This window comes from Natrix helvetica (genome assembly GCF_964273705.1).
Source record: "Natrix helvetica genome assembly, chromosome: 1".
NCBI lineage: Eukaryota > Metazoa > Chordata > Lepidosauria > Squamata > Natricidae > Natrix > Natrix helvetica.
In genome coordinates this window covers 89,356,956-89,381,134 of record NC_138548.1, presented here as the reverse complement: position 1 = coordinate 89,381,134, position 24,179 = coordinate 89,356,956, and the positions used below count along the sequence as shown (strand labels likewise).

Sequence of the window (24,179 nt, the reverse complement as noted above, 5' to 3'; positions counted from 1 at the left end):
TTCTACTACCAATACACAAACCGATTTCAATTCTCTTGAATTTTGCCTCCTTTTACTTGGTACAATAATCCATGATTTAATCAGAGTTTTCTGAATTAATCCATTGGCAGTGTTGACCCAATGCCTTCTGAACCATAAAGTAGCCAAACACATTGTAGCCTATCAAACGGAAAGAGAGCCAACATGTATATCCTTTGGTATTTCCTAGGTAAAACTATTATTTCCTATAGAAAGTGAGAACTTTCGGAATAAAAGCGAATGTAGAATGTATCTAATACAAATCCTAAGCATAGTTTTAAGACTATTATATCCTGAAAGCTGTAATATAATTAGGACTGGTAGCTCCTTGGTAATTTCAAATTAAAATGATCAATAGAGACAACAATGAAAAAATTATGGGACATGAAAGTGTTTACAAAGTTGATATCCAAATCTGGCAAGAGTCAGGATTACAATGGAATTAAACCTGTAAGCTTATATTCAATGGGGATTTTCTTCCCAATATATAGGAACTGTATTTCAATATACCTTGTGGTTGTAGCCACACTCTACCGAACCGCTCCGGTGGCTTTTTTGGCCCCCACCCCACCGCTCTATACCTGTTTTTATGGCAAAAAGAAAATTGCGCACACGCGCACAACGTGTAGTTCCTGCGCGAGCCCAGACAATCAGATGGTTGTCAAAGGGGTGGTGGATTGCATGCACGCGCAAGTGCAAATCAGGAGCATGTGTGAATGGAATGCGCGGACACCCAATCAGCAAACCAGTGGTGAAGGTATTGTAATCCACCAGTGCTTGGTGGGCATGGCAAGGAAAGGATACTGCAAAATATTCATTCCCACCCCACTCCAGGGGAAGGATACTGCAAAATCTCCATTTCCTCCAAATTCCTGGGTGAAGGATATTGCAAAATCTCCATTACAACCCCACTATGGGGCCAGCCAGAGGTAGTATTTGCTCATTTTCCAAACTACTAAAAATTTCCATTACCGGTTCTCCAGAACCAGCTGAGTTTCATCCCTGCCTCAAGGTAAACAAAAAAAACATCAATCCACACTTAAATGCAGAATAGCACTTTTATTGCAACAATTGCTCACAAGTTAAAATGGGATTGGCAATTTAATGAAATTTAAAACAACACAAGCAACCTTGATATGTCCACATTTGGCTACATGAATGTCTTATAGATTAAATGTAAATTTCCAAATAAAAACTGAGTAAAGAAAGGAAAAATATAAAAAGTGTAGCCTATCAAATAAATTTTATCTACTGAATATTTTATCCTAATAATTTAATCTTCTCCAGCAGGAACACTTTCTGAAAAGATACCAGTGTTCCGTACCTTTTTAAACTAAAAAACAAGGCCCCATTTCAGTTCCCGACTAAAGACTTTAACAGATGAATAATAGTCAGCAACAAAGCCCCACACAGGACTCTCTTGCTAGCTACTACATTTGGGGCATAGTTACACAAATCCCAATTGCAGCACCTGTAGTTATTCACGTTATTCAATTTTAAAAGAAGTGAAATAATTTTTTCATCACACGCAGAATTTGACCAGCAGCCAGACATACTTCCTCCACCTTAAAAAAAAGATTGCAAAGTTAGGCTGTATCCGACTTAATTAAAAATAAAAGTTTTATATCTGTACAGGCAGAAAAGGTATGTTCAGCAATTTCATAATCTTTTTATAGGCTGTTAAACTAAACATAACAATCCCTTAAATGATATTGTTTGTATCTTCATATGCTATTTTCTCTATAATATCACAAAATAAAAGTTTTAAAAAGTTGCTTTAAAGATTTTGAATTCGTCCAAATCTTTAATCAAAAAGAGATTAAGATTTTACCATCTCTGTTTAATTATTACTTTATTCCACCTTTTGACAACAGCTTTAAGCCAAATAAGAAATATTCATTTATTCCCACCACAGTAAAGGGAAAAAGTGAAATAAGCAATGAATTATTAGCCACTCACTAAAAATATTTATGTCATAGTTTGAATAATTAAGCACATATTTTAGTAAAACAAGCACGTATGGTACTAGTACCAAGGTAACTTCAGTAGCATATTTCCAACTGTTCTTACAAAACAAAAAAGTTGAAAACAAAAAATACTAGAAGAATAGCTGTTGTCACTCCAATTAAATTCACAAAAATTGGGGGCGAGAAGGAAATTACTTCAACCTTTGCAGGGCCAATCATTCTTTTTCAGCCCTGAAAGGAGACAATGGCAAACTACTTCTAAAAAACTTTGTCCAGAAAACTGCAGCGATTTGTCGTGGCAGTCGCTAGAAGTAAAAAAAAAAATGACTCAAAGGGAGATTGTTCCCTCCAAGTGATACTATATATTGATATTTTATTGCTGACTTCATTGTGTGCATACTAAACTCTTCAGAATAATTAAAATCAGCCTAAAAATCAGATTTATGAAATTGGAAAATTTCTTCAAAAATTAAATTGAAAAAAATAAGGTAATACTCACTATAATGTACTATTAAGCAAGTATCTACGTCAGCTGAGCAGGTTGCATTTCGGTCACATCTCGAATTTGCACAAGTATAGCACACTAAAGCATTTCCTAAATAAACAAGGAAAAAAAGAAACTAAACACAATTTCCCCTTCTGAAACAGAATCTCTGTTAGAAAACAAATTATAAATAGTCCTTTCTTACTGTTTTGTTTAGCAACTTTTCAACGTTTAAACAATGTTAAAAAACAGCTTTACACCAATCCATGTATTTACAACCATCGCACCATCATTCACAGCTTCACAGCTGGCTCTTGACAAAGTTCATGGAGAATACAGATTTCCAAAGATTTTGGCATGGAATCTGCATTGACTTGTTCATATGGTTGCCAGGAGACAAAGATGCACACACACAAAAAAAGAAGAAGATTTCCATTGAAACTGGATCTCTAGGAATGCCTCAACACTTTGCCTGCTTATAAAAGACAGTTTCATCAATAAAGGAGAATATTTGTACCTCAGGGTTAAAATGAGGGGACCTTGGTGCTCTCTGAGATTGCTTGTTTTCTTGCAGGTATTTCATTACCCTAATTAAGTAACATCATCAATGCTTGTAAGGAGTGCTGTTTGCTGTCAATTTATATTCTGGTGTCTTGCCTTGATTATCTCTTTTGCATGGTTTACAGATGTTGTTAAAGTCTATGTGTCTATTGATGGTTGATTTGTCAAAGTGCCAGCCTTCTAGAAATTCCAGGCCAAGTTGAAAAATGCCAGGGAATTTCTAGAAGCCTGGTACTCTGACAAATCAGCCATCAACAGACACATAGACATTAATAACATCTATAGACTATGCATCAACCATTCGAAAAGGGGAAAAGATCCCAGAACCTCCACCAGTATTCCGCCCTCAGAGCAGTATATATTTGGAATGTCAACCTCAATTTTATTGAGAGCCATATCAGAGTTGTGTTTGACTTCGGAGGTCCGGGGAGGTGGTCAGGGTAGGCATGGTGAGGGTGGACATGGCCAGCTCGATGTCACTTATCAAGGCTCCTCACATGGCCCTTCTGAAGTCCGTTTTCATTGGCAGAGGGCTGCAGGAGGCCATTGAGTGGGAAAATGGAGCCCCAGAGAGCCATGTGTGACTCTTTCAAGTTCCATTTTTGCTGATAGAGGACTGCAGGATGTCATTATGGCCAAAAATGGAGCCGGGGGGGCTGTGCGTGCCCCTCCCAAGCTCCATTTTCACTGACAGAGGGCTGCAGGAGGCCATCATTGCCCAAAATGGACCCTGGGAGGGCTGCATATGGTCCTTCCGAACTCCGTTTTCATTGGCAGAAGCAGTGAGAGCTGGTCCTTTGTTGTTTCCAGGGCAGGTCCGCAGGCCAGATGTAAACCCCCTATGGGCTAGATCCGGCCCACGGGCCTTGCGTTTGACATCCCTGGCATAGATTAACTCCAAGGTTAACTTCAAACCAACAATCAAGTAAGAAATATCACAATCAAGAAACTACTGTTAGATACTTGCTCTAACTACAGTGATTACCCAATCTAACAACTACCATCATTAAACAGTAAGCAAAGAATCTCTAAGACCACCCCCACCCACTCAGACAGGCAAGACATCAGAATATAAACTGACAATAAACAGCACTCTTTAGTGGCATTGATGATAGGGTAGTTAGTTAGTTATCCTAGTTAGGGTAATGAAACATCTACAAGAAAACAAGCAAGCTCAGAGGGCAGCACAGAGTTTCAGACAATTCAAACCAATAATCTCATTCAAAGGAATATAATTTGTTCTATCATTATTATATTATTATAGTATAATTCCAAACCATCAAACTAAAACCGAGTCAGCCCTTTGAATGATGAGCCACCTTTGCCTGCCTGTTCTATTCTTCTGGTCCCTGAATTGTTATCATTCTGTTTCCATTTACTGTGGGGTTCACTTACCTGAATGGAGGAACAAACCCAGAACAAAGGTAGTAATGACAGCAGTGACCAAAAGGGAATTCATCTTCCTTGTGTCTCCTAGTCAACCTACATAATAAAAAAATACGTTGTCCTATCAGATGTTCTAAACCTACAATAAATACAATATTCTTTACTGAACAACAGTTAATGTATGTATGTATGTTTAGTGTGTATGTTTACATACTAAACTCACTACTCTACTCCACTGTTTTCCTAAAGACCCTCTTGCTGGAGATCTCTCATTATTAACTGTATCATTTTAATAGATTTTTCTGCATAATGACATGAAACAATTGACCAACATTTAAATGATTGTCCACTAGGACGCCAAAGATCCCTCTCCCAGTTATTGCTATTGAGCCACATTTCATCTAATCTGTACCTGTACATTTGGTTTTTCTTGCCTAAGTGTAAAACCTTACTTTTCTCTATACTGAATTTCATTTTGTTAAATCGGGTCCAGTGTTCAAGTCTTCGAAGATTCATCTGGATTCTCTCATCTAAATCGTTTAACCTATGAAATGTGTCATACGGGAAGCGGTGAATGAACTGAGGAAAGATTGTACCTCTATCCTGTTTCCCCTGCCCTTCTCTAGCCATTTTTGTTATGTTTTAATGGCAATATTTATTATCTTAAGAATTTAAATCTAAAGTCATCTAACAATGGGATGGTTGGCATATAAATTTAATAAATACAAAATTTACTTTTGAAAAACTAAGGAAGAAAATTTTATAAGTTGTATTTGATATTGTTTTCTGATTTTGCACATGAGTTCATTCAATTTGGATTTGCACATTTTAAATATTTGCTATTAATTGAAAAGCCTATTTTATTTCCTTATGTCCTGCCTTTATTATGTTTAAAAATAACTCAAGGCTGTGAACATACCTAACACACCTTCCTCCTATTTTCCACACAACCACCACCCTGCTGAGGCAAATTGAGCTGAGAGTAAATAGCCTAAAGCCACCCAGCCGGCTTTCATGCTCAAGGCTAAACTGGAAGTAAGAGTCTCTCTGAGTTTCTACCCTGGTACTTTAACCCAGGGGTGAAATTCAGCAGGTTCTGACAGGTTCTGGAGAACTGGTAGCGGAAATTTTGAGCAGTTCCAAGAACCAGCAAATACCATATTTTTCGGAGTATAAGACGCATCCTTTTCCCCCCTAAAAGAGGGTGAGAATTTGAGTGGGACTTATACACTGAATGTAGCACCACCCATCCACCAGCCCCAACCCTTTGGCCTCTTCCTCCCGGCAATTTAGCACTTTGCAGCAAAAGGGGAGCTTGCAAAGGCCTCAACAAGCTATAGTATATGTTTGTGTGTGATGATGATGATGATGATGATGATGATGATGATGATGATGATGATGATGATGATGATCCAGGATCCTGTTCATCATGCACTTTGAGAGTCCTTGTGGTATAACATAGAGAAGCCTAAACTCTTTATGTAGCTTCGGGCTTCACCAAGGCTAAATCTGACATAAGCGTGCTATCTTTGTTCTTGCCTTTGAGTGGAGCAAAGGTTTGGGACGCTCCGGGCTGCTCTAAAGAGCTGGATACAGCTGTCAGATTCGCGTGTCCATTAATAACTATTTTGAAACAATCCAAAATGCTTCGCCGCTTCTACTTTTCAGCTTTGGCTTGAAGGCGGCCACCCACATCCCCCAACTTTCTACCCTAAGCGCAGAAAACCACCTGGAAAGATTAAAAGAAAACAACGGCTTACCCCGAGACAGAGAGGGGGTTAAATTCGGAGTTCTGACCGAAAACAAAGCAACAAAACAATGCTAACCTTATGTAAACCGCTGTTTTATTTCATATTTTCTTTTATTTGCCTCCTCACTCGCTTGGCATTTCTTTTGTGTCTCTTGCTATCCAATCCCGCCCTAAATCCAAGCTAAAGCCCGAGGATAGCTGGCTTGACGCTCCACGCTATGCCACCGAAAAACGACCTGCATGTGGCTGACTCAAGCTACTATCAGGCTATCCGATTTCACAGGAGAATTTGAGAAATTGAAGTAAAAAACAAACGCCGTGCCAAAGGCTTCATTTTCACAGGACGGAAAACAGCGAATACTTACAAGGGAACGCTTAAACAGCACAGATAAGAAAAGATGATTTCCCACTGCGTCACACGGAGAAGACACTTGTCCGAAGTTCTCAGACCTCGCCTGGCCCTCTCAACTCGGGAAATTAATGTATATACCTCGAGAGAAACGGGGGCAACCTAGGTTATTTTGTCATTGGCCAGTGACAGGTTTACTGATCCCTGATTGGCTGCACGTTGATGGAGATCGTTGGCTAGATAGAATTAAGGACTATTTCTTGGCTGTACATTTTATTTGTTTTATTCCAGGGTGCGGTGTACAGTATGTCAGTTACAGAATAGCAATAGGAACGGGAGCCCAACATGCTTGCTCGTTTGTGCCACCCTCTCACAGGGTACTTGGCAGTCGCCAGTTCATGATGACAGAAGTCCTCACCTGAAATGCAATATTGCCACTTGTCCGTTTATATGACTGCGGTAAACCAGCTATTTTAAAGTGATAGATTATTCCTAAGAAGGTTTATCTATATGTGCTTCAAAGTCAGATCCGGAGAAGTGTTAGAACCCCTAAACAGAAGTGAACCAATGCACCAACAATTTTTTTATTCAAGATATTTTATTCTGTGTACAAGGTATGTGAAATAGAGATGAAAACTGTGAACTTAAATATAAACAATAAATAAATGGAACAACAGCATATGCTACTTCAACCTTTCAATATATAAAAACATTACTAAAGGAGCGTTTTTAAGGATATGTTTATCATACTGTGTTTCCATTTTTTTTTTATCTTGGAACCTTCCGAGCCCAGAAATCATAAATATCATTTAAAGGATCACACAAACTGGGGGAAAGAAGCATTGTAAACTTGTTAACTGACAAATTGCATGTTGTGGTATGAAAGAACGGGTACTATTATGCAAAATTGCAAGCAATGAAGACTATATTCCTTTTCACATTGGTAATTTGATAATTTTCTACTACCAATACGCAAACTGATTTCAATTCTCTTGAATTTTGCTTCTTTTTACTTGGTACAATAATCCATGATTTAATCAGTGTTTTCTGAATTAATCCATTGGCAGTGTTGACCCAATGCCTTCTGAACCATAAAGTAGCCAAACACATTGTAGCCTATCAAACTGAAAGAGAGCCAACATATATATCCTTTGGTATTTCCTAGGTAAAACCATTATTTTCTATAGAAAGTGAGAACTTTCGGAATAAAAGGGAATGTAGAATGTATCTAATACAAATCCTAAGCATATGTTAGTTTTAAGACGATTATATCCTTAAAGCTGTAATATAATTAGGACTGGTAGCTCCTTGGTGATTTCAAATTAAACTGATCAATAGAAACGATGATGAAAAAATTATAGGACATGAAAGTGATTACAAAGTTGATATCCAAATCTGGCAAGAATCAGGATTACAATGGAATTAAACCTGTAAGTTCATAATCAATAGGGATTTTCTTCCAAATATATAGGAACTGTATTTCAATATACCTTGTGGTTGTAGCCAAACTCTACCGAACCGGTACAGTGGCTTTTTTGGCCCCCACCCCACCGCTCTATACCTGTTTTTATGGCAAAAAGCAAATTGCGCATACGCGCACAACGCATAGTGCCTGCGCGAGCCCAATCAGCTGGTTGTCAAAGGGGTGGTGGATTGTGCATGCACCGGCAAGCGCAAGTCAGCAGCATGTGTGAATGGAACGCGCGCACAGCCAATCAGCAAACCAATGGTGAAGGTATTGTAACCCACCAATGCTTGGTGGGCATGACAAGGAAAGGATACTGCAAAATATTCATTCCCACCCCACTCCAGGGAAAGGATACTGCAAAATCTCCATTTCATCCCAATTCCTGAGTGAAGGATATTGCAAAATCTCCATTACCACCCCACTATGGGGCCAACCAGAGGTGGTATTTGCCCGTTTTCCAAACTACTCAAAATTTCCGCTACTGGTTCTCCAGAACCTGTCAGAACCTGCTGAATTCATCCCTCTCTCAAGGTAATAAAAAAAAACCAATCCACACTAAATGTACAATAGCACTTTTATTGCAACAATTGCTTACAAGTTAAAATGGGATTGGCAATTTAATGAAATTTAAAACAACACAAGCAACCTTTATATGTCCACATTTGGCTACATGAATGTCTTACAGATTAAATGTAAATTTCCAAATAGAAATTGGGTAAAGAAAGGAAAAATACTGTATCCAAGTAATTTAATCTTCTCCAGCAGGAACACTTTCTGAAAAGATACCAGTGTTCCGTATCTTTTTAAACTGAAAAATAAGGCCCCATTTCAGTTCCCGACTAAAGACTTTAACATAGGAATAATAGTCAGCAACAAAGCCCCACACAGGACTATCTTGCTAGCTACTACATTTGGAGCATAGTTACACAAATCCCAGTTGCAGCACCTGGAGTTGAAGTTATTCAATTTTAAAAGAACTGAAATAGAGTTTATATCGCAGGCAGAATCTATCCAGCAGCGAGACAAACTTCCTCCTCCTTAAAAAAAAACAAAAAAACAAGATTGCAAAGTTAGGTTGTATCCTACTTAATAAAAAATAAAAGTTTTATATCTATACAGGCAGAAATGGTATGTTCAGCAATTTCATAATGTTTTTATAGGCTGTTAAACTAAACACAACAGTCCCTTAGATGATATTCTTGGTCTCTTTATATCCTACATTTCTGTATAAAATCACAAAATGAAATTTTTAAAAAGCTGCTTTAAAGATTTTGAATTGGGCCAAATCCTTAAACAAAAAAAGATTAAGATTTCCCACCACAATAAAGGGAAAAAGTAAAATAAGCAATGACTTATTCGCCACTCACAAAAAATATTTATGTCATAGTTTGAATAATTAAGCACTTATTTTAGTAAAACAAGCACGTATGGTACTAGTACAAATGTAACTTCAGTAGCATATTTCCAACTGTTCTTAGAAAACAAAAAAGTTGAAAACAAAAAATACCAAAAGAATAGCTGTTGTCACTCCAATTAAATTCACAAAATTTGGGGGGAGAAGGAAATTACTTCACCCTTTGCAAGGCCAATCGTTCTTTTTCAGCCTTGAAAGGAGGCAAGGATAAACTACTTCTAAAAAACGTTATCCAGAAAACTGCAACGATTTGTTGTGGCAGTCGCCGGAAGTAAAAAAAAAATGACTCAAAGGAGGTTATTGCCTCCAAGTGATACTATATATTGAAATTTTATTGCTGACTTCATAGTGTGCATATTAAAACTACTCAGAATAATTAAAATCTGTCTAAAAATCGGGATAATGAATTTGTATATTTCTTCAAAAATTAAATATAAAAGAGATAAAGTAATACTCACTATGATGTACAACTAAGCAAGTATCTAGTCCATTTGGGCAGGTTGTATTTTGGTCACATTTCGCATGTGGACAATTATAGCACACTAAAGCATTTCCTAAATAAACAAGGAAAAAAAGAAACTAAACACAATTTCCCCTTCTGAAACAGAATCTCTGTTAGAAAACAAATTATAAATAGTCCTTTCTTACTGTTTTGTTTAGCAACTGTTCAACATTTAAACAATGTTAAAAAAAAACGAGCTTTGCACCAATCTATGTATTTACAACCATCGCACCATCATTCACAGCTTCACAACTGGCTCTTGACAAAGTTCATGGAGAATACAGATCTCCAAAAATTTTGACATGGAATCTGCATCGATTTGTTCATTTGGTTGCCAGGAGTCAAAGATGCACACACAAAAAAGAAGAAGAGTTCCATTGAAACTGGATCTCTAGGATTGCCTCAACACTTTGCCTGCTTATAAAAGACAGTTTCATCAATAAAGGAGAATGTTTGTAGCTCAGGGTTAAAATGAGAGGATCTTGGTGCTCTCTGAGATTGCTTGTTTTCTTGCAGGTATTTCATTACCCTAATTAAGTAACATCATCAAAGCTTGTAAGGAGTGCTGTTTGCTGTCAATTTATATTCTGGTGTCTTGCCTTGATTATCTCTTTTGCATAGTTTACAGTTGTTGTTAAAGTCTATGTGTCTATTGATGGTTGATTTGTCAAAGTGCCAGCCTTCTAGAAATTCCAGGCCAAGTTGAAAAATGCCAGGGAATTTCTAGAAGCCTGGTACTCTGACAAATTAGCCATCAACAGACACATAGACATTAACAACATCTATAGACTATGCATCAACCAGTCGAAAAGGGGAAAATACCCCAGAACCTCCATCAGTATTCCGCCTTCAGAGCAGTATAGATTTGGAGTGTCAAACTCAATTTCATTGAGAGCCATATTGGGGTTGTCTTTGACTTCGGAGGGCCGGGGAAGTGGTCAGGGAAGGCATGGCGAGGGTGGACATGGCCAGCTCAATGTCACTTATCAAGGCTCCTCACATGGCCGTTCTGAAGTCCGTTTTCACTGGCAGAGGGCTGCAGGAGGCCATTGAGTGGGAAAATGGAGCCCCAGAGAGCCATGTGTGACTCTTTCGAGTTCCATTTTTGCTGATAGAGGACTGCAGGATGCCATTATGGCCAAAAATGGAGCCTGGGGGGGGGGGCTGTGAATGCCCCTCCCAAGCTCCATTTTCACTGACAGGGGGCTGCAGGAGTCCATCATGGCCCAAAATGGACCCTGGGAGGGCTGCATATGGTCCTTCCGAACTCCATTTTCATTGGCAGAAGCAGTGAGAGCTGGTCCTTTGTTGTTTCCAGGGCAGGCCCGCAGGCCAGCTCTAAACCCCCTATGGGCTAGATCCAGCCCACAGGCCTTGCGTTTGACATCCCTGGCATAGATTAACTCCAAGGTTAACTTCAAACCAACAATCAAGTAAGAAATACCACAATCAAGAAACTACTGTTAGATACTTGCTGTAACTACAGTGATTACCCAATCTAACAACTACCATCAGTAAACAGTAAACAAAGAATCTCTAAGACCAACCCCACCCACACAGACAGGCAAGACACCATAATATAAACTGACAATAAAGAGCACTCTTTAGTAGCATTGATGATAGGGTAGTTAGTTAGTTATCCTAGTTAGGGTAATGAAACATCTACAACAGTGTTTCTCAACCTTGGCAACTTGAAGATGTTTGGACTTCAACTCCCAGAATTCCCCAGCCAGCGCTGGCTGGGAAATACTGAGAGTTGAAGTCCGTACATCTTCAAGCTGCCAAGGTTGAGAAACACTGATCTACAAGAAAACAAGCAAGCTCAGAGAGCAGCACGGAGTTTCAGACAATTCAAACCAAGAATCTGACATTCAAAGGAATATAATTTGTTCTATCATTATTATATTATCCATATAATTCCAAACCATCAAACTAAAACCGAGTCAGCCCTTTGAATGATGAGCCACCTTTGCCTACTGTGGGTTTCACTTACCTGAATGGAGGAACAAAACCAGAACAAAGGTAGTAATGACAGCAGTGACCAAAAGGGAATTCATCTTCCTTGTGTCTCCTAGTCAACCTACATAATAAAAAAATACGTTGTCCTATCAGATGTTCTAAATCTAAAATAAACACAATAATCTTAACTGAACAACAGTATTTGTATCCGAAGCCTCAACTTTCTATACCCCATGTCATTATGCCAGCCTTATATAAAACTTTTATGAGTGCTAAATAGGAATATAATTTTTTTCAAGCACATGACAGAATATTCATGAAAGGCAACGACACTGAGTATGAAGAAAAGATCTGTTCAATTACTGGTCTCTAAAGTCAAACCACTAAAATGAAATATTATTTCTACTAAACTTCAAAACACTATTATATTGTATATCAAAAAATTGGAATTTACCATAAAGTAAAGAAAAACGTTATGTTTACATACTAACCTCACTACTCTACTCCACTGTTTTCCTAAAGACACTTGCTGGAGATCTCTCATCATTAGCTGTGTCAGAGGAAAATTCCAATAGGAAATAAAGGCAACAACACAAGCAAAAATTCTTACTTTAAGATCAGAGGTTTATTGTTAGAAATAATATTGTTAGATATAATATTGTTAGATATAATATTGTTAGATATAATATTGTTAGATATAAAAGATATAATAGCAATAATACACTGCATTAACATATCAATGAAGAGGGCCAATGAGAAATAGCAAGTCTATTTCCAAATTAGATTGTGTTCGATAGGAGCAGGCTGGTCATCTGGAGGCCAAAAGCCAGGGAGTTGTAAATAATCCCAGATGGACACGAGATCTCTTCCAGCAACCGTCCTTTCCCGGCCACCTGCACCAAAAACGGTCATAGGAAAATTCCAATAGAAAACAAAGGCAACAACCACAAGCAAAAATTCTTACTTTAAGATCAGAGGTTTATTGTTTCTAAAAATTTGGAACATTAGAAATGAATAGATATAAAAGATATTATAGCAATAGTACACTGCATTAACATATTAATGAAGAGGGCCAATGAGAAATAGCAAGTCTTACCTACAAGGACTGCTACAAATCAAAGAGCTCTAAGCCAATCTTGAATCCTATCCTTTATACTGTTCTTCTAACCACATACATGTTTCACAACCTAACTTTCACCATCTGTAAATACCTGTGTAACATTACTTTCAATTCCTCATTTCCAACAGTTTCATTCTTCCTGTTTTAAACAAATCCATATAAGTGCATATTTTGAAAAAAACATATTTCACAGTTAGCAACAGTTCAGCAAGTTTACAAATATTTCTGGTAAATTTTGAAATCATCCTAGCTGAAAACTTTGGTTCATATCTCTTTCTTCTTGGGCCTTCTATTATCCATTGGACTTATTGAATCTAATATATCAATAGGCTATATTTATTGGTTCTCACAATCCTCACTTGTTCATAAGAACAACACAAAATGCAACCTACAAATCAATTTCTGCACATAAGCTATCTTATATCAATTATGGAAGTAAGTGAAATAAACCAAAATCCTTCATTTGAGATTAAAAGGCATTTCAGCAAGGCAAATACATAAAAGGTGATAGACAGGCTGAATCATTTGAATGGTGGGGCGTGCAACTCTAAATATAGCATGGTGCTGAAGAGGAGCAAAGCAGTGCTAGTCAAAACTGCAGGCAAAAGACCTCTCCTAATGCAGGCTGTTTCTGGCAATCATCACTGGGCTTCCATGAAGGTGGTCTTTTGTTACTTGATGCTGGCGTGGCTTTGGGTGAAGGTTGTATGGAGAGCAGGGGTAGAGGTTATTGGCACTTGCCTCCCTGTTGTGGCTTCTTTTTCTGGGGTTGGTACCTTCTTACAGTGCAAAGCATGCACCCAGGATGCCAGATGTTGACACTTCACAGAAGTATTGGTATAATTGGGGGAGGAAAAGAAATCAGGAAAGAAGTCAAATTAATGATTACATTGCTAAATTGTTTCTTCCTCACCACTGAACAAGCTTAAAAATTACAAATTGCATAATGAATTCTATAATCCCAAAGGGTAAAAAGATTGCATCATTTCTTTATGCATGTCCCCCCCTCTTTTTTTTCAAACCCAGATTCCTTTAGTTGTATTTTACACAGCTTAAATTTGTAGCAGGGTAGGGTTTTTTTTTTTTGTAAAACTTCGTCCAAATATCAGACACACACACACACACACACACACACACACACACACACACGACTTCCTCTGTGAGTCACATTCATAGCGGAGTCTATTCGTACAGTTCACAATGGAATACGACAAAGATTGTGGGCTCACAGCTTGGAAATAAACTAGAAAGCAGTTAAATCTTCCGTGGCTAAAAAAAATTCACTGAAAGTTTGGCAAAAGTTTGCATGGTGGCATCTAGGATGTCTTTACCAAATCATAGACATAACCATTTTAGATCAGGAAACTCCCCCCTCCCTCCCCATCACAAAGTAAGAACATCCAACCGAAAATGAGCAGAAAGAGGCAACACACATTAACTATATGCCAGATGCTGACACTTCACAGAAGTATTGGTGGTCAAGATGATCTGGAATGAACCTTTCCAACAAGGAGCCAGGCAATTCTTTTGTTGAAATACCTTCACCAGTTGCCAAGGTGTGGCAAGGATGTAGAGTCTATTTTTTTTGAAGCACAGCAGCAACCTTTGAATGACATGTTTTTAAGGTTGTGACAAAGGCAGGTTAGGCTTGTATGTCAGCCAGGTTCACCACAGACTAGGGAGAAGCAGACAATACAAGTAGAACAAAAATCTTTAGCATGAACTCCAGGAGCAAACAACTTTTGGGTGGTAACAGAAGACACTCCCTCATGGCCAACACGGGCAGGCCCATGTTGGAGGCAAACAAGATAGGGCAAAAGAGAGCCTGAACAAATGGGGCAGCCATCCAGGTGATGCCACATCCCTATGGAATCAACAGTACAGTCAGAGTTGCACCATACACAGTGTTCAGAGACAGGAGCAGAGGCACTGCACAACAGCAACTTGAGAGGGTAAGTGCAGCACATCCAACAGATCTTTAACATAATCAGCATTCTTTATTGGAGATCCTTGATTTAATTTTTCATTCAGGTCCCACATTTAATGTATAGCATATTTTACTATCCTCTGATTAAAATTCGCTTTTTTTTTCATGGAATAGAAACATAATAATAATATCTGGATCAGAGCACACTAATATTATTTGATTTAGGCACTCCTTAACACTACTTAAAATTATTTTAATCAAGGCTGCCCAAATTCCCAAACCAAGGATGTAATAAGTTTAATACATTCAGTAGAAAGGCAATAGCATGTGTTTTTCAAGGAAAAGAAATGAGAAAAATTCTATGGAAGATGTGTGAAAGAAATTCATGGTAAAATGCAGTGAGTTACTGACAAGAGAAAAACAAAGATGACTACTTAATCATTGTAAAGTGAAAAGTAAAGGTAAAGTTATAATTGGGGGAAGGAAAAGGAAAGAAGTCAAATTAATGATTACATTGCTAAATTGTTTCTTCCTCACCACTGAACAAGCTTAAAAATTACAAATTGCATAATGAATTCTATAATCCCAAAGGGTAAAAAGATTGCATCATTTCTTTATGCATGTCCCCCCCTCTTTTTTTTTTTCAAACCCAGATTCCTTTAGTTGTATTTTACACAGCTTAAATTTGTAGCAGGGTAGGGTTGGTTTTGTTTTTTTTGGGGCAAAAACTTCGTACAAATATCTCCCACACACAGACACACATACACATACACACACACACACACACACACACACACACACACACACACGACTTCCTCTGTGAGTCACATTCATAGCGGAGTCTATTTGTACAGTTCACAATGGAATACGACAAAGATTGTGGGCTCACAGCTTGGAAATAAACTAGAAAGCAGTTAAATCTTCCGTGGCTAAACAAAATTCACTGAAAGTTCCAAAAGTTTGGCCAAAGTTTGCATGGTGGCATCTAGGATGTCTTTACCAAATCATAGACATAACCATTTTAGACCAGGAAACTCCCCCCCCCCATCACAAAGTAAGAACATCCAACAGAAAATGAGCAGAAAGAGGCAACACACATTAACTATATGAATAGTGAATGTAATTCTAGACTACAGGCCAACAGAAAAGGCCTTCCTTATCTATGGAAAAGTGGTCAGGCTCAGATGCTTGTGGTTACATTGATGGATCTTGATCTCACTGAATACATTGGATCTCAGTGTATTTTTATTAGTATTCACTTGCTGATCTAAGGGCAGGTATTATAATACAATAGTAGAGTTGGAAGGGACCTTGGAGGTCTTCTAGTCCAATCCCCTGCCTAGGCAGGAAACCCTATACCGTTTCAGACAAATAGCTATCCAACATCTTCTTAAAAACTTCCAGTGTTGGGGCATTCACAACTTCTGGAGGCAAACTGTTCCACTGATTAATTGTTCTAACTGTCAGGAAATTTCTCCTCAGTTCTAAGTTGCTTCTCTCCTTGATTAGTTTCCACCCATTGCTTCTTGTTCTACCCTCAGGTGCCTTGGAGAATAGTTTGACTCCCTCTTCTTTGTGGCAACCCCTGAGATATTGGAACACAGCTATCATGTCTCCTCTAGTCCTTCTTTCTCTTAAGCTAAACATACCCAGTTCCTGCAACCGTTCTTCATATGTTTTAGTCTCCAGTCCCCTAATCATCTTTGTTGCTCTTCTCTGCACTCTTTCTAGAGTCTCCACATCTTTTCTACATCGTGGCGACCAGAACTGAATGCAGTATTCCAAGTGTGGCCTTACCAAGGCATTATAAAGTGGTATTAACACTTCACGTGATCTTGATTCTATCCCTCTGTTGATGCAGCCTAGAACTGTGTTGGCTTTTTTGGCAGCTGCTGCACACTACTGGCTCATATTTAAATGGTTGTCCACTAGGACTCCAAGATCTCTTTCACAGTTACTACTACTGAGCAAGGTATCATCTATACTGTACCTGTGCATTTCGTTTTTGTTGCCTAAATGTAGAACCTAACTCTTTTCACCATTGAATTTCGTTTTATTAGATAGTGCCCAATGTTCAAGTTTGTCAAGATCCTTCTGTATCTTAAGCCTATCTTCTGGAGTGTTGGCTATTCCTGCCAGCTTGGTGTCATCTGCAAATTTGATGAGTTCCCCATTTATTCCCTCATCTAAATCATTGATTAAGATGTTGAAGAGTACTGGGCCTAAAACAGAGCCTTGGGGTACTCCACTGCATACTTCCCTCCATGTAGATGCAGTTCCATTGAGGGCTACACGTTGAGTGCGGTTGGTCAGCCAGTTACGAATCCATCTGGTGGTGATGCTGTCTAACCCACATTCTTCTACTTTATCTAGTAGTAGGTTATGGTCTACCTTATCAAAAGCCTTACTGAAGTCCAAGTAAACTATATTGACGGCATTCCTCTGGTCCACTAATTTTGTCACATTATCAAAGAATGCAATAAGATTAGTCTGGCATGATCTGTTTTTGACAAATCCATGTTGGCTTTTGGCTATTACTTTGTTTGCTTCTAGGTGTTTGTAAATTCGTTGCTTGATTATTTTTTCCAGCATCTTTCCTGGTATTGAGGTCAGGCTGATAGGTCTGTAGTTTCCTGGATCTAATTTTTTCCCTTTTTTGAAGATGGGAACCACATCAGCTCTTTTCCAGTCCTCTGGTAGTTCCCCGATGTTACAGGATTTCTGAAAGATATAATTCAGTGGTTCTGAGATCTCGTCTGCTAGTTCCTTCAGAACCCTGGGGTGTAATCCATCCGGTCCTGGTGATTTGAACTCGTCTAGGGTAGACAGGTGCTCACTTACCATTTTCTTCCCTATTTCAATTTGTGTTCCTAATCTGATTTTTGTGGTGCTGCTTTAGATAGGATGGACTGTTTTATCCCTTTGTGTAAAGACAGATGCAAAACATGAGTTAAATAGTTCTGCTTTCTCCCTGTTGCTTGTCACCTTCTTGCCACTTTCTCCTAGCAATGGACCAATTGTTTCCTTAACCTTTTTCTTGTTTTTAACATGTTGGAAGAAGCTTTTTTTTTGTTAATTTTTACTTTTGTGGCAAGCCTTTCTTCATTGTGAGCCTTAGCTTTCCTCACTTCATCTTTACAGGCTCGGGCTATTTGTTGATATTCTGCCTTAGTTATGCCCCTGTCCTTCCACTTTTTATACTTACCTTTTTTGTCTTTCAGTTTGTCAGATAGTTCTTTATGCAGCCATGCTGGTTTCTTTTGGGAGCTGTTATTTTTCTTCTTCATTGGTATTGTGTTAGACTGGGCTTTTGTAATCTCTGTTTTCAAAATTTCCCAAGCTTCTTGAGTTGTTTTCCCCTTGAGGATTCTCATCCATGAATTTTTCCCATCCTCTCTAAGTTTATTGAAATTAGCTTTCTTAAAGTCCAAGACTCTAGTTTGACTTTGTTCTACTACTTGTGTTTGGATAATGTTGAATTCCAATATTGCATGGTCACTTGCCCCCAGGGTTCCTATGGCTTCAACACCTTCTATCATTTCCTCTCTGTTAGTGAGAATTAAGTCCAATATGGCTGATCCCCTTGTTCCCTTCTCTACTTTTTGGAAAACAAAGTTGTCTGCTAGGTTTGTTAGGAACCTGTTGGATCTTCCACTTGGTGCAGAGTTTGTTTTCCAGTTGATGTCAGGGTAGTTAAAATCTCCCATTACTATTGTGGTGTGCTTCCTACATACCTTAGTTAGCTGACTAGCAAAAAGTTCATCTACTTCCTCTGCTTGGTTGGGTGGCCTGTAGTATAGACCTATGGCAATGTCATTTCCCCCACAACCTTTAATATTGACCCAAATGCATTCAAGATAGTTCTCATCATTGTTGTGCTCTATTTCTGTAGAGACGTAGTTATTTCTTATATGTAGTGCAACTCCACCTGGTCTTTTATTTGGTCTATTTCTTTTAAATAATTTAAATCCTTCTAGCTGTATGTTCCATTTGTCGGTTTCATCCCACCAAGTTTCTGTAATGGCAATAATGTCGTATCTGCCCTCTTTTACTTGAATTTCTAATTCGCCCTGTTTATTCCTCATACTCTGTGCATTGGTGTATAGACATTTGAGTCCATTTTGATTGACCTTGTGTTTACTGTCTACATAACCTGTGTTATGCCTGACTGCCCCTATTTTCTTGCCACTTGTGTGATTCATGCACATGGTATGGCAATCACTATTAAATGCTTGGTTTTGCTTGACAGCAGGAGTGATAATCTTACCCACACACACATCTATGTTACATGCACTTATAACCCTATGAATTTTAGTTTGCTGGGGACAGAAATGTTCTGTATCTATTAATTCTCTGTCCCCGCTCTTCAGTTTAAATGTTTATCAAGAAAATCTGTGAATTTAATGCCAAGTAACTCAGTCCCTTTCTTGGATGGGTGCAACCCATCTCTTTTGTACAGTTTTTCATTGGACCAGCTACAGGCATCATGACTAATAAAACCAAAGCCTTCCCCTTTACACCACTCCTTTAGCCAAACATTAAACTCTGCTACACGCTGGCCCTTCCCTTTTTGTTCCTTATATACAGGTAAAACCTCTGAAAAGATAAGCCTACAACCTATACTATTAAGTTCATACCCCAAGTTCTGGAAATCATTCTGCACAGAAAGTACATCTTTTTGGGACAGATCATTTGTGCCAAGATGTATAATAGCATCAACGTCACAGTCCTTACTTGCATTCTTGACTATCTTAAGAATACGCCTCTTGTCTCTGCTGGCAGTAGCACCTGGCAGACACCGGACCTCTTTTAAAACCTCCATATCCTCTCCTAAATTTACATCCCTTACGATTGAATCACCAAGCAGAAGGTGACTTCTCTTTTTGTTTACCTTGCTCTTCTTCACATTAGGTTTTCTTTCTTTCTTTTTTCTTTCTTTTTTTTCTGTTTGTTTATTTCCCTCCATTAAGACAGCCCAGGGAACTATCGGTAGCTGTCTCAGGAAAATGAAAGGCAATTGAATCCTGCCAACACAGGTAGTCCTTATGTATGGAAATGATCAACTCCTTCCCAAAGAAAAAATTAAGAAGAAAGACGTGCCACCCTGGCAAGAGAGCCGACCCCTATCTACGGGAAAGGTAGCAGGCACAGGAAATAAAACCACGCACCCTTCCAGCAAACAAGCTGACCCTTATCTACAGGAAAAAGGGGTGACATGGCAGGAAGTAATTAAGTTGGGATATAGACACTTATCAAAACAAGCTAAAAGACACTAATAATAATTTGAGTTTATTATAAGGAAAGACAGAAAGGAAAAAACAGGGTCAGGTAAAGAAAAATCATAGTGCCGAAGGAAAAAGTACCCAGGATGAAAAATAGCAATTCAGACAAGAGAAGGAATGGAAAACTCATCCCTAACAGCAAGGTTCATCTTCCGCCGATTAAATTAGGCAGTATCATAAAGAAGACTAAATGACAATAAGGAAGAGAAAAATAAACCAATATAACAAATTGAGCATAGTGTAAAGAAGTAAACAGTTCAAAATAAAGGAGTCAACAGAGAGATGATAGATAATGAGAAGAAGGCAAAAAGGACTCTGACAGAGGCATGCTCCAGTTACATTGAGGCATAACCTTAATCAGGAGAAAGCAGTAGCAAAATAATCAAGAGTCATATGTTCAAAAATCTTATCACAGGAGTGATTAAAAGAAAAACACTCAGCATAATCAACGTAATAATCAAAAAACCCATACATGACCACTAAGGAAAAAGGCAGGATGAATAACAATCCACCCAGCTCATACAATAAGGCTATGGGAAAGATCTGGTCAAAAGAGATTCAAGAAACATTTCACAATATCAATGCAAACACATGCGTACAGTGTCTATAAAAAACAAAAAAAAAGAGGCAGTGATAATAGCAACATCAGGAAAAAAAAACAATCTCATAAAATACACATATCAATTAAATGCATAAAATATCAAAAAGATTACACCCTACCACACATTATCAATGAAGAGGCGGCATAAGAAAGTATTCATCTTTCAAGAAAGGCAAAATACAGTAAAACACACAGGAGCACGACCCCAACCACAACTACCAATACAAGGGAGTGATCAGCTCCCAGGGGAGTCAGCTCCTTCTGAGGTCCCAGCCACGGGACCAGCCCCGACTGTTTTCCCAGAAGGCATGACAGTAAGGGAGAAAGAAAGAGAAACCTGTCCTTAAAGCAAGTCCGGGTGTGACCCTTCTCTTGCAGCCAAATTGTGAGACAGGCTTTAGCTAGCTAACTAAACCACAGCAATTTCCCAATCTAACTATTCTATGTCCCCAAAGAGGGAACTTCCAGCTTACCTCTGATCCAAATTAGATTGGGTTCGATAGGAGCAGGCTGGTCATCTGGAGGCCAAAAGCCAGGGAGTTGTAAATAATCCCAGATGGACACGAGATCTCTTCCAGCAACCGTCCTTTCCCGGCCCGACGCACCAAAAACTGTCATAGGAAAATTCCAATAGGAAACAAAGGCAACAACCACAAGCAAAAATTCTTACTTTAAGATCAGAGGTTTATTGTTTCTAAAAATTTGGAACATTAGAAATGAATAGATATAAAAGATATTATAGCAATACTACACTGCATTAACATATTAATGAAGAGGGCCAATGAGAAATAGCAAGTCTTACCTACAAGGACTGCTACAAATCAAAGAGCTCTAAGCCAATCTTGAATCCTATCCTTTATACTGTTCTTCTAACCACGTACATGTTTCACAACCTCACTGTCACTATCTGTAAATACCTGTGTAACATTACTTTCAATTCCTCATTTCCAACAGTTTCGTTCTTCCTGTTTTAAATAAATCCATATGAGTGCATATTTTGAAAAAAAAAACATGTTTCACAGTTAGCAACAGTTCAGCAGATTTACAAATATTTCTGGTAAATTTTGAAATCATCCTAGCTGAAAACTTTGGTTCATATCTCTTTCTTCTGGCCTTCTATTATCCATTGGACTTATTGAATCTAATATATCAATAGGCTATATTTATTGGTTCTCACAGCTGTATAATTTTAATAGATTTTTCTGCATACTGACATGAAACAGTTGACCAACATTTAAATGATTGTCCACTAGGATGCCAAAGATCCCTCTCACAGTTATTCCTATTGAGCCACATTTCATCTAATCTGTACCTGTACATTTGGTTTTTCTTGCCTAAGTGTAAAACCTTACTTTATATTGAATTTCATTTTGTTAAATCGGGTCCAGTGTTCAAATCTTTCGAGATTCATCTGGATCTTGAGTCTATCTTCTGGGATTTTGGCTATTCCTGCCTATTTAGTGTTATCTGCAAATTTGATGACTTTCCCTTCTATTCTCTCATCTAAATCGTTTAATCAATGGAATGTGTCATACTGGAAGCGGTGAATGAACCGAGAAAAGATTCTACCTCCATCCTGTTTTCCCCGCTTCTCTAGCCATTTTTGTTATGTTTTAATGGCAATATTTATTATCTTAAGAATTTAAATCTAAAGTCATCTAACAATGGGATGGCTGGCATATAAATTTAATAAATACAAATTTTACTTTTGAAAAACTAAGGAAGAAGATTTTATAAGTTGTATCTGATATCGGTTTTCTGATTTTGCACATGAGTTCATTCAATTTGGATTTGACATTTTAAATATTTGCTATTAATTGAAAAGCCTATTTTATTTCCTATATCCTGCCTTTATTGTATTTAAAAATAACTCAAGGCTGTGAACATACCTAACACACCTTCCTCCTATTTTCCATACAACCACCACCCTGCAGAGGCAAATTGAGCTCAGAGTAAATAGCCTAAAGTCACCCAGCCAGCTTTCATGCTCAAGGCTAGACTAGAAGTAACAGTCTCTCTGAGTTTCTACCCTGGTACCGTAACCCAGGGGTGAAATTCAGCATGTTCTGACAGGTTCCGGAGAACCGGTAGCGGAATTTTTGAGTAGTTCGGAGAACCGGCAAATACCATATTTTTCGGAGTATAAGACGCATCCTTTTCCCCCTAAAAGAGGGTGAAAATTTGAGTGGGTCTTATACACTGAATCAACGTTCCCTCTAATTTTTTTTCAGCGTGAGCGGAAAAGTATAGTGTTTGAGAGGCACATTTTCATGCCTGAGCACCTGAATTTTTTTCACAGGTGTCACCTAAGACAACAACGAAATCAGTGTTATTTGAAACTCAAAGTTATGTAAGGTACCCGCTTAATTAAAAGTGTTATATAATATCAGTATCACTTATAATACTGCAAGTCTGCAATATTAAAATACTTGTATAGGGGATCCCCTGGATCCCCCGAAGAGATCAAATCACAACCAGTATGCCACCTTCTTGGTATATTGCTTTTATTTTCATTGAGTTTTTAAAAATGAGCATTATTTCATCCTTTTTTCTTTATTTTTGATTGATATCTGCAATTTGTCTTAATTCTGTTCATACATATAATATAAATGAAAAACCCAGCTCTCTTAAACATCTGTTAAATTCTTTGTGGTGCTCTTTTAGAATTGGCCAACTAATATTTCTGTTCCCCCAACTAATGCCAGGTAGAGTTGACTGAAAAAGTAATTTTTCATGAAGGGACATTTTCCTAGTATTTATGAATAATAGTTCATATTTATATCTGCTAGCTTCAGCAGAGGATAACAAATTATTCTAAAGGTATTATTGTTGCTTGTATCTCCTAATTTCAATATTTGTCTTGACACTCAGTACATCTTGCAACTATTTGCAGTTGGCAAATAAATATGGTAAATGATTATGCTTTTTAAAGACACTTCTGTAATTGATAATAATTAGTATTTTGCATGTTGTGCACAAAAACTGAGTATTTCATACTGGGGGAGACACTCCCAAAACACAGCAGGAACAAAAAAGATAACATTACCTCCCCCTCTCCTAAAAATCTTTCAACTGGAAAGTTCACAATAATTACATGCACTAACCTCTTAAAGGAGCCGTTGCAAATACCCGTTTTTTTTTTACCATTTTACTGAAATGTGAAAACTCAAGATAAATGTTTTTAATTCATTGCTAAGGAGGGAGGGGGCAGGGGGTGTTTATTGTTTATTACTTTATTGAGGGCTCCAGACCGTCACCCTCTGTCTTGCAAAAAGCATGATCTCACACCCACTAAAATCTCCCCCTCCCGCCTCAGTGCATACCGGCATTATCCCTTTCCGTAGCCACTTCTCCTCCCTCCCCAAGATTCACCCGCCAACACTAAGAGGAA

General features: G+C 38.1%; 1 protein-coding gene and 1 long non-coding RNA gene across 2 annotated transcripts in view; both read right to left on the bottom strand.

Moving 5' to 3' along the window:
• Window positions 1-1,158: 1,158 nt before the first annotated feature.
• LOC309383479 lies at window positions 1,159-6,945 on the bottom strand. The gene is made up of 4 exons (XR_014173853.1): window positions 6,532-6,945; window positions 4,426-4,512; window positions 2,485-2,580; window positions 1,159-1,583 (listed from the first exon to the last, which is right to left on the bottom strand). It is a non-coding gene; the product is annotated as an uncharacterized lncRNA (long non-coding RNA).
• A 1,598-nt stretch (window positions 6,946-8,543) lies between these two features.
• Window positions 8,544-24,179, bottom strand: part of CD59 (CD59 molecule (CD59 blood group)) — a 43,172-nt gene continuing 27,536 nt past the window's right edge. Inside the window, exon 5 of the mRNA XM_081936089.1 lies at window positions 8,544-8,929. Coding sequence (XP_081792215.1) covers window positions 8,812-8,929 — 118 coding nt within the window. The 3' untranslated portion in view covers window positions 8,544-8,811. The remainder of the gene's footprint in view (window positions 8,930-24,179) is intronic.